The sequence below is a fragment of the Capsicum annuum genome, chromosome 8 (assembly GCF_002878395.1).
Source record: "Capsicum annuum cultivar UCD-10X-F1 chromosome 8, UCD10Xv1.1, whole genome shotgun sequence".
NCBI lineage: Eukaryota > Viridiplantae > Streptophyta > Magnoliopsida > Solanales > Solanaceae > Capsicum > Capsicum annuum.
Genome location: NC_061118.1, coordinates 16407937 through 16419749, shown reverse-complemented (window position 1 = coordinate 16419749; position 11813 = coordinate 16407937). Strand labels below are relative to the sequence as shown.

The following is an 11813-nucleotide window of genomic DNA, read 5'->3' as shown; positions in this document are numbered from 1 at the left end:
GACAATGAATTAAACTCACATATTGATTTGTTTTTCATAAGTAATATTGTAACAACATTTATAGTGTGTTGAGGTGCTAAATATGTTAATGTTTATGTAAGATTTACAGTATTACAATTAGTTGAATCTTAAAATTATTCAGTTAACCTCTATATTTATAACTACGTTTATCAACTTCTGTTCATCAGGCGAATACGATACTAGTCATATAGAATAGGAGAGAGGAGAGAAGCGTCAACCACAAAATGCAGAACAAGCGCGCGTGCTCCCTCTCTTCAAGTTCAAACATTCCTAAAAGCTAAATTTACAACAGTTGGCAGAGGCAGTTCTGTAATGGCAGCTCGCCGACAAGGTTACAAGAAATCTTGTATTCTAACAAATTTGGAATAAATTTGAAATATAATTCTGCCTAAAATAGAAGGATTCTACTCTCTTTGTACATCTTTACTTATCCATTTTTCTATTTTACGATACCCAATAATATTTATCCAATTTATAAAACCAACAAATAATTTACCTTTTTTACCCATTTTACCCTTGATATTAAATACAATATATCACTTATTCCATTTTCCAAAGCAAAAAAATTAATTATATTCAAGTGGTGATACAAAATCACCCTCTATTTATTGCTTCTTAAGGTATGTTCCAAAGTCAAAAGTGGACAAGTACTGGACGAAGAGAGTACTAATTTACCGAACATCATTTATCCTCGTGAAACCTATGCTCATTTTGAGATTTATGTCCAAGTAATTGGGACGCTATGCTTCCTTGATAACTGCACTATGAAGTCAAGTGCTTCAAGAACCCTGGGCCGTTGGCAGCAAGCAAACTGCGCTCTTGTGAAAGCAGAAAGATAAAACCGCTTCTTTTTAACACCCCCTAATGATACTTGCAACATTTTTCCCGATCTCTTCTTTTGTTTCCTCACATATAGGAACATCGCCAATGTACATATCAAAAATTGCCCCTGGAAAAGAAAGAATAACAAGTGTAAATATCTGTCTTTTTCCCATACATTTTCTTCATTAAACACTTGAACCCAATGAAACTCAACCTTTTAAAAACCTCTTACCATTGATCAAACTTATGTAGCATTAATGCTGTTGTTGGGAAAATGTGTGATATACCCGTATATTAAGAGCGTGAATTAATAATTTTCATTAAAAATACACATATAATCAGGAAAAATTAAGAAAAAGAAAAACTAAAAGGCAAAAAAATAAAAGTAAAAATGAAACCACCCCTTTCCTCTTCTCATTTCCTGTAAAAAGATTGGGTTATGCCACGCTACCGGAAACTACTTCTCTCAGCCGGAAAATATATCATCTATATCTCGTCCTCCGTCTCTTTTCTTCACTAAGCAGCCCAAATTCAAACCACTGGGAGGCTATGAGAGCTCACCCATTTTTCCAAAATCAAAGGTGCAGCATAATCCACAAAATCAAACACCCATTTCTCCCTTAATTCATTTTTGTATAAATTATACAATATTTCACACAAATCCATTTCTCAAGTTGTATATTTGTATAGCATTTAGGAACTGTATATACATACAGATGTGATGTACGTGATGTATGTTTATTGATTTTGAATCTTGAGAATAAAGAAGTAGATTTTGAAGTTTATTTTCCCCTGCACTGTTCTATTGCAGCTATGATGCTTTTCAAGGTTCTTTTTGGTTGAGAATTTACAAAATGGCGATGATGGGAAGATGAAATGGTGGTGAAGACTGAAGAGGGATTTGTTCTGGTAGTTCTGTTGAAGAATTGGTGGTGGAAATGGATTTGTCGGAGTTGTTTTTTTTTTTTTGGTTGAAGATGATTTTCTTCGAATATTATTTATTTTTAAACGTCCAATTTCTGATGTGTCACATTAAAAGAGGACATGGAATTCCACGTGTCTTTGGTTGTATTACATGCTCACTAATCGAATGAAGAAAGGCTTTAAAATGTTGTGTTTTATTGGGTTTATGTGTTCAGTTGGCAAAGTCTTCAATAGAAGGGCTCGGTTGACAATCTGAGCCAAGCACTAGGGTCTCCCAGGGCATTCCACCTTAATTCTGTAAGAACCAATATCTTGCCACTTTGCGCAGTATATCTAAAAGTGCCAGAAATAAATAAAATAGTTCACTTACTACACAATTCTCTACTCTGAACTGCTCCAATATGGTTGCCTCCAACTGCAAGGAATAGTAGTCCCAAAAGTGACCAATCTAGATGTTTTGTGTAATCCCCTTATTAAGGATTTAAGAAGTAGAAAAGAACGTCTTCTTAGATATCAGTGAACTTACTCTCGGTAATAAGATGTCCATCAGTTGTTCGTCGAAAATTGATTGTTGTACCCTGAAAATTTCAGTCATGCATAATGGATGAGGAGGCATCCCTAGAATAAATGGATGGTGGGAAGGTTATGGCTTGCTTACTGCATGTATAGGTATATCTTGAGAGAACATAGAACCAAATGCTTCTAGACAGTGATAATTGGTGTTAGGATTAGCCTGTAAAGGAAACATAGAATGTCAGTATCATGGGTCTTTTTCTTCTCGGGCAGTACTAAATACCTACAACAAATAACTATGAACGGAAAACAACTGTTGGGCTGACCTTCAACAACCGAGCTCGAAGAGATTTCTCAAAGACACTACAGAAAGTGGCAATTGAAAATAGAGATCAAAATATGATACAAGACTAAGTGTAATAAGAGATTCCAACCAACACAAGAACAACCAGAAGAACAACAAAGTGCTAGTGAATCGAAAATGGCCACACATGGCTTCACTAGGCTTGCAACACTTGTTTGAACTAGAAAAAAAAAATAAGTTTATCAACAAGAACAACAAAGACAATAATGCTAGCGAATCGAAAGAGCCCCACACGGCTTCACTAGACTTTTAGATTCAACAACACAATGTTAACAAGATTACAAAAAAAGAGATAGAAACTTGACATACAATATTCAATGATCTAAGAACCCTAACAATGAGAAAGGACCCGAAGACTAATTGAATATCAACACCAAGTTCTTACTTGGACCAAGAACTCAAAGAACCCCCAAGATCCTAGTTTCTAGCCAAGATACAACACTAGTATTACTCTACTAGTGAGTTTCGGTTTTGGCCTCTCCAAATGAGAAAGAGAAGTCAAAAGTATTACAAGTGTTTGTTGTCTTCAATAATATGAATGAACTCCAGAGGACTAGCCCTAACACATGGCTTATATAGTCAATTACAAAGGAGGGACAAAAGACTAAGACACCCTTGGCATTAAGTGGGCGGGTTTGGGGTGCTTTGGTGGGCCTCTTCACACTTTAATAAGTATAGGCCCTTAGATGGGCTCACAAGGGCCTCACACACTGCCAAGGATGTGACAAGGCTTGGAGTCATTGCAACTCACGTGCTTGGCTTCGTGTGTAAGGTCTCGAGCTAGGAATTCCCGTATCATCCTCTCCATCTTGAAGGGAATTTGTCCTCAAATTCGGATCATTGCCATCCTCTACCGTTTCCACCCGAGAGAGGTCACACACGTTGAAAGTGTTGTCCACTTGATATTCCGGGGGGAGATCAATCTTGTAGGCGTTGTCATTGATTCTTTCTAATACTTCGAATGGGCCATCACCCCGCAGCATCAACTTAGCATTTCTTTGAGACAAGAATCGATCCTTCCTTAGGTGCACCCACACCCAATCTCCCGGTTCGAGAATGAGCTTTCTTCTTCCTTTGTTGGCTCGCCTTGCAACTTTTTGGTTTTTCTTCTCCAACCGTAACCTGACCTTCTCATGTAGCTTCTTCATAGCCTCGGCCCGTTTGCTTCCATCTAAGCTTATCACAAGATCACTTGGCAAAGGGGTTAAATCCAAAAGGGTGAGGGGGTTGATGTCGTACACACACTCAAAGGGTGTCATCCCCGTGCTTGAGTGTACATAATATGATTATAAGCAAACTCAATCAACGGTAAGTGCTCCTCCTAAGAAGTCATTTTTCCCTAACCATGGACCGTAGCATAGACCCTAAGGACCTATCTACTACTTCTGTTTGTCCATCGGTTTGTGGGTGGCATGAAGTCGAAAACAACAACTTAGTACCGAGCCTACCTCCAAAAGTGGCTTAGGAATTTAGAATCCCTATCACTCACTATAGTCCTCAAAACACCATGAAGTTTCACAACATTATCAACAAACAAAGAGGTTACACTAGGCGCATCATCACATTTAGAAAAAGGAATAAAGTTAGTCATCTTGGAAAACCGATCCACCACGGCAAAAATACTATCCCGCCCCCTTCTAGTCCGCGGCAATCCCAACACGAAGTCCATTGATATTTCAAGCCAAGGACGCAAAGGAGTGGACTATAGGGTGTACAACCCGTGGGGTTGGAGCCATGACTTGCCTCCTTTGCACTCAACACATTGGCCGCAAATCCGGGCCACATCCTTGTGCATTCTAGGCCAATATAATTGTTCTTCCGAAATTCCAAGGGTCTTCTCGACCCCAAAATGGCCCATTAGACCGCTATTGAGTGCTTCCGTCACAAACAATTCTCTCCACAAACTTGAGAGAACACACAATCATCTACCCTTAAACAAGTATCCATCAAATTTGGTATAGGGATGGGAACCCCTATACGTAACCCACTATCCCGATCCAACTCTTCACTTTCCCTATAGATAGGAGCGAAGTAAGGGTCCTCAGGATTTTAAAACTTGAGGCTTTCAAACCCCATCAACTTAGACGACAAAGTAGACACAAGCACATGTTTTCGAGACAAAGCATCGGCAACCACATTGTCTTTACCCTTCTTGTAATGAATAACATAAAGGAAAGTTTCAAGAAATTCAATCCATTTGGCATGCCACCGGTTAAGCTTGTCTTGTGCCCATAGATGCTTCAAGGATTCATTATCCGTTCGGATCATGATTAGGCCACAAATAATGTTGCCAAGTGGCCAAGGCTCTAATCAAGGCATACAACTCTAAATCGTACATAGAGTAGTTTAGAGTTGCTCCTTTGAGCTTTTCGCTAAAGTAGGCAATAGGCTTCAATTCTTGCATTAAAACCGCGCCTATGACGACTTTGCTAGCATCACATTCGACCTCAAAAGTATTGTCAAAATTCGACAATTGTAGCAAAGGGGTCGAGATGAGCAGAGCTTTCCGGTCCTCGAAGGCCTTAGCTTGTTTATCTCCCCACTTGAAAGGCCGATCCTTTTTAATCACTTCAGTCAAAGGGGCGGCAATGGTGCTAAATCCTTTGACAAAACGTCTATAAAAACTAGCCAACCTGTGGAAGCTTCTCACTTCACCCACAGTTTTGGGAGTTGGCCAATTTTTAATGGCGTCAATCTTAGATTCATCCACTTCGACCCCTCTTGAGCTCACCACAAAGCCAAGAAATACAACCTCATGGACACCAAAAGAACACTTTTCTAGATTAGCATATAACTTCTCCGTTCGGAGGACATCAAACACATATTGTAAATGCTTTACATGCTCATCTAAGGACTTACTATACACCAACACATCATCAAAGTAAACAACAACAAACTTTCCGATAAATGGCTTCATCACATGATTCATTAGCCTCATAAAAGTACTTGGAGCGTTTGTTAGGCCAAATGGCATAACCATCCATTCATAGAGACCGAATTTGGTTTTGAAGGCAGCTTTCCATTGATCACCTGATTGCATACAGATTTGGTGATAGCCACTACTCAAATCAATTTTAGAAAACAAACACGAACCACTCAATTCATCAAGCATATCATCTAGCCTAGGAATAGGGTGACGTTATTTTACCGTTATCTTGTTGATGGCTCGGCAATCAACACACGTACGCCAAGTCTCATCTTTCTTGGGAACTAGTAGCACCGAGACCACACAAGGGCTCATACTCTTCTTGATGTACCCTTTGTTGAGAAGTCCCTCAACTTGGCATTGCAATTCCGTAGTATCCTTCGGGTTGCTTCTATAAGCCGGCTTGTTGGGCAATTGTGAGCCTGGCAAAAAATCAATTTGGGGCTCAATGCCCCAAAGTGGAGGCAATCCTTTCGACAATTCCTTTGGGAATAGGTCCTCGTAATCCTGCAAAACATGAGAAATAGGAGGAGAAATAGAAACGTTAGCGGGGTTAGTATTAAAACAATGAGCCAAGAGAAGCATCGGAGTGTCCTTGTCATGATCCGCAAATAGTTCCTTCCTCCTGGTCATCATCACCATGCTCTCGTGCCCCTTAGAATTTTGGGACCCCTCGGCTTCCCCTAATCCCTCTCTCGGATTCCCCTCCTTTCCCCTCACTCTCGACCTTCTTTCCCTTTTCCCTCAATTCCCGCATCTTTTGGTGTAATTCATTCACTTGGGAAGGCAATAATAGATGAAGAGCGACCTTTCAGCCATCCTTCTCAAGTGTATACTGATTGGACCTTCCATCATGTTTGGTCGACCTATCGTATTGCCAAGGCCTTCCTAACAACAAGTGACAAGCTTACATTGGTATCAACGTCATAAAGCACCTTGTCGTGGTAGTTGGCTACCTTAAAACGTATCACACATTGCCTTGTGACCTTCAACTCGCCACATTCATTCAACCATTGCAACTTGTAAGGACTAGTGTGAGGTGTAGTCGGCAATTTCAAGAAGTTCACCATTGCAACACTAACCACATTCGCACAACTTCCACTATCTATCACCATAATGCACACACTTCCCTTCACAAGACATTTAGTATGGAATAGATTCTCCCTAGGATCATCTTATCGCCTTACTAATCATGGCACGCCTCACTACAAAGTTTAGAACCACGCACTCCCCTTCTTGCGGATAAGCATCCTCACAATCATCATCATCACCATATGGCTCCCTCTCTCAATCTTCTCTCCATCTTGAGGCTCGGCCTCACTCTCATCACCCTCAATGCCCACTTCTTCCCCAAGAAAATACAATCTTCCTTCCCTGAGGATTACATTGCGTCGGTTAGGACATTCATTGGCTTTATGCCCCCAACCTTGGCACTTGAAGCATTGGAACCCTTTAGGATTAGGATGCTTGTGAGTTTCTTGCCTCGAAGGAATTTTGTGGACGGTTTTGGCCTCGGGCGGGCAGCCTTGTAGTGGCGGGTTGGTCTTTGTTTTTGGGCCAACCCGAAGGGGATTGAACCATATCCTTGCTCCTCATCCAACCCGAGGATGATGGTCCCTTTGTTTTGAACGACGATTTTTCTTTAAGTTCCCTTTCAATCTCAAGATCCGCTTGGAAAATACCTTCAACGGTATCAAACTTGTGACGTGTCAAATGAGTGGAGATCTCTTTGTTCAACCCACACTTGAACAGAATGATGTCATGGACAATTTGTTCTCCCTAATAATCAAGCTTTAACATGAGTTGTTAAAACTCATCATTGTATGCCATAACACTTCGATTCCCCTGTCGCAAATTGTACAATCTAGCAAGCAACTCATGACGATAACTTTCAGGAAGATACCGTTGCCTCATTAGTTCAGGAAGATACCGTTGCCTCATTAGGTACCTCAACCGAAACCATGGTGGTGGTTGCCCCTCTACCAACTCGTTGCCGGACCACGTGACGTATTCCCAGCAAGTGTTAGCATAGTCTTCAAAATAAGCTATGGCATAACAACTCTTCTTCTCTTCCGAGACATCATTCACTTAAAACATTTTATCACACGCTGACTCCCAAGCAAGATACACCTCGGGGTCACTTTCACCCTTAAAGATAGGTAGGCTCAATTTGATGGTATTGATGCCTACGTCTCCCACTTGGTGTCGGTTTTCCCTTTCTCCATACCCTCGATATCTTCTTGGATCCACACGTCCCCCTCTCATCTCTTCCTCCCTCATGTAAGCGTCGTCAAAGGCTCCATACCCTTCATAATCCTTTCTACCATATTCCTCAAAGTAGGCTCCATACCCTTCATAATCCTTTCTACCATATTCCTCAAAGTGGACAGGACGGTTTTGGACATTTGGAACTTGATTTGGAGGGATTGGATTTTGTGGAGGTGGTGGTTTTTGGTTTAGTGGAGCTTGGAAGGGAGGGTTTGGATTTAGTGGAGGTATTGTACCCCCAAGTCCCTCTTGCGGAACTTGAGAAGTTTGAGAATGGGTTGGTCTATTGAAGTCTCGGTTAGGGGATTATGAGTGATTTGGCTTGCGGCATTTAGTGAAGCTAGTGAAGGGTTTGGCAATTGTGGCCATGTTTCGGAGTAACGATGGCAGAGGAATTTCTATCATATCCACTTGACGAAACATGTCGAGGAGTAGAAGGGCGAGAGTTCCTTTGACTCTCCACTTGTTCTAACCTCCTACTAAGAGTCGTCACTTCTCCCCTTATGGTTCCCACTTCCGTACTTAACCTTTCAAGAGTTCGGGTCATAGCCTCAAGAGTGACCCTCATATTCTCCATTTCATTAGAATCCACGGTTTGAGACGTGGTTCCCTCCATTGTCAAGGTATTACCTACACAAGCAACAAACAAGTTAGTTTAAAACCCCTCTCCTCACTCACACTCTCTTGGTTCACGCACACTCAAGCTCCACAAGTGTTGTAGATTGGCTAGTAACCCGTGAATCTTTAAGGTATGAGTATGCTCTTGTCCGGAATGGATTCTTGTTTGAAACTCAAAGAATTCTCGTCGGACCAGAGCCAAGAGTTACAACGTATTCAAACAACAAAAGCACACAAACAAAGTTGACACGAACACAAGGCTTCAAAGGACTAATTGACAACCTAGTAGGAATGTACTAGCTTGTTAATTAGTTCTCGAATCAATTTAAAGGAAACTAAGAGTCAATAATTAGAAACTAGAAAATCCAAATCTGAGCTTAATTAACGTCGTGAACAGTGTTTAGGGTGACATGGCAGTGTGGTATTGGTCACGGGTACACATGTTTGATCAAACCTGAAGCCTTAGCCCTTTTATATCATTTTGCAACGGATGACTTGTTATTGAAGGGAAACATATAGTCTTGTAACCTTTTCAATTTTTCAAGCTCAAAAAGTGATGTTTGACTTTACTAGTTCCACAAGACAAGGTTCCTTGTTTTAAGGAAAAGTGGTTGTCAAGTCTAGAAAGGTGATGGCAAGTCTTCTCACAAACAACTTTTCAATTTTGTCTTACCTTTTTGGATCTATTGCTCTTTTAAGACATACGATGAAGAGAAACTTTTAAGATGAACACAACATCAACACCTTCAAGAACAAAACAACAATACACCACAATGGGCACTCCAACTTCCAACACAAGTCACCACACGGCCAACCTCAAGTTTTCACAACAACAAGTCACTTTTTCTTAAGCTCAACTTTAGACTTGGACACTTTTGTGTTGATGAGAAAGAAACCAACACAAGAAACAAACTAAACAAGTAAGACCTTTGTAGATCTACAACCAACTTTCGACCAAAATGTTCAAGAACACACTTTTGGTAAGAGCTCCCCAAGATTGGTTTTCTGAGAACAAGACCAAGCCTTGAGCTTTGATACCAAATGATATAAGGCTAAGTGTGTATCAAGAGATTCCAACCAATACAAGAACAAGAAGAACAACAACAAAGTGCTAGTGAATCGAAAATGGCCACACACGGCTTCACTAGGCTTGCAACACTTGTTTGAACTAGAAAAAAAAAATGAGTTTATCAACAAGAACAACAAAGACAATAATGCTAGTGAATCGAAAAAGCCCCACACGGCTTCACTAGACTTTTAGATTCAACAATACAATGTTAACAAGATTACAAAAAAAGAGATAGAAACTTGACATACAATATTCAACGATCTAAGAACCCTAACAATGAGAAAGAACCCGAAGACTAATTGAATATCAACACCAAGTTCTTACTTGGACCAAGAGGAACTCAAAGAACCCCCAAGATCCTAGTTTCTAGCCAAGATACAACACTAGTATTACTCTACTAGTGAGTTTCGGTTTTGGCCTCTCCAAATGAGAAAGAGAAGTCAAAAATATTACAAGTGTTTGTTGTCTTCAATAATATGAATGAACTCCAGAGGACTAGCCCTAACACATGGCTTATATAGTCAATTACAAAGGAGGGACAAAAGACCAAGACACCCTTGGCATTAAGTGGGCGGGTTTGGGGTGCTTTGGTGGGCCTCTTCACACTTTAATAAGTATAGGCCCTTAGATGGGCTCACAAGGGCCTCACACACGGCCAAGGATGTGAACAAGGCTTGGAGTCGTTGCAACTCACGTGCTTGGCTTCGTGTGAGAGGTCTCGAGCTAGGAATTCCCGTATCAGAATATGAGACTATGAATGGCAAATTTGAAGGTTTCCATGTTCTTGGAAATTTTCGTCAAGAGCCTCTTGTATTTAAGCTAAGATGCTTCATATCTTACTACATAGAGAACACTCGTACTACACATCCAATATGTTAGTGAAATACATTTTAAAACATAGATTCAAAGCTCATGCTCTTCAACTTATACTTCTCAGTTTCACCTTTTTTCCCTCATAGTTTGACTTGGAACAAAGTTTAAAGTTACATAAATAGAGGAAGACTTTTGAAACTTACGGACTTAAATATATCATAACATCAGATTGACTATACAACTTAAAACTTGTGGTCTTAAATATTTCCATAGCATTAGTGTGCCATAAAAGCTTATCATTACGAGAATAAAGGAATGTGTTGTTCATTTTGGAATGGATAAAATAATGATAGTATCAAACAAAATCGAAAGGTGGTATTCCCTCCGTCCCATATTAGTAGGTCATTTTCCCTTATACATGCATGTTAAGAAATCATAAATAAGAAGGTAATTTACTAATTCACGACTTAAAATACTTCTTGGGACTTTACAAACAAGTGTGTGCACTTTCAAAAAAAAAATTAATTAATGCTTTCTTGATTTAATAAGGTGGCCAACTAATATGGGACAACTATTTTTAGTAAGATGACCAACTAATATGGTACGGAGGGAGTAGATTTTTCTTCAACCTGGGATGAATGCAAGTTCAACGAACTTCTCAATTTGAAATTCAACGATATATACAATTATTAAGAAGAGCAATGGCAGCTCTTAGAAATTGATTCAACTGAGGTCACAAGTAACAACTTAAAGGTAGTCATTTCTTCTTTATTGATTGGTTTAAAGCTTGTCAACAACAACAAACCTAGTGTATTCCCACCAAGTGGGGTTTGGGAGGGTAGAGTGCACGCAGTCCATACCGCTACCTCCAGAGAAGTAGAGAGGCTGTTTCCGATAGACCCCCGGCTCAAGATAAAGAAAAGTAGACCAAAGCGTAATTAAATAAGAAGCAAGATGGATGGCATAACATGACAAGGAATAAGACACATAAAAATAGAAATAAGAGCAATAAGAAATAAAATAAATAAGCGCAATAGGAGAAAGAGACCCACACCCGCCTAACCGGGCTCCTATCTTTGGACCCAATCCTAGGTTTACTAGCCCGACTCAACCTGAGCTCTTCTAACTACTTACTAAATCCACGCACACAACCTAGCCTTCTACCCTTATCCGCGACCTCTACACCTTCCTATCTAGGGTCATGTCCTCAGATAAGGAACTGGGAAGTAAGTCATATATTAGCTAACCAGTCATATAATTTTGAAAACAAATCAGGAAATAGTGAACGATTTGATTTTTTAAAATATGTTTTTATCTGATGGAAACACAATTTGGTACAACATGGCAACATAAAAGAGAGAGAGCAAAGCTTTTCAAGATCTGGAGAGAAATTTCAACATACTCTCGGACTGTGTTGATTTTGATTCCATTGCAGCTAACAACAAGCCTTACAGTCATGCTAATGTCTTCCCTGC

The 11813-nt window shown here is 40.0% G+C and overlaps 1 protein-coding gene across 4 annotated transcripts in view; it reads right to left on the bottom strand.

The window, feature by feature from the left end:
• Nucleotides 1-512: 512 nt before the first annotated feature.
• LOC107838987 (fatty-acid-binding protein 2) overlaps nucleotides 513-11813 on the bottom strand; it is a 59701-nt gene continuing 48400 nt past the window's right edge. For 2 of the 4 annotated variants that reach the window (XM_016682303.2, XM_016682305.2), the window contains 6 exons: nucleotides 11741-11809; nucleotides 2607-2643; nucleotides 2426-2500; nucleotides 2294-2345; nucleotides 2138-2182; nucleotides 513-970 (listed from right to left, as the gene is read on the bottom strand). In XM_016682303.2, the coding sequence (XP_016537789.1) occupies nucleotides 873-970; nucleotides 2138-2182; nucleotides 2294-2345; nucleotides 2426-2500; nucleotides 2607-2643; nucleotides 11741-11809 (376 nt within the window). In that variant the 3' untranslated portion in view covers nucleotides 513-872. Of the gene's footprint in view, nucleotides 971-2137; nucleotides 2183-2293; nucleotides 2346-2425; nucleotides 2501-2606; nucleotides 2644-11740; nucleotides 11810-11813 lie in introns of those variants that run through there. The other 2 variants (XM_016682304.2, XR_007043905.1) reach the window with 2 other exon arrangements.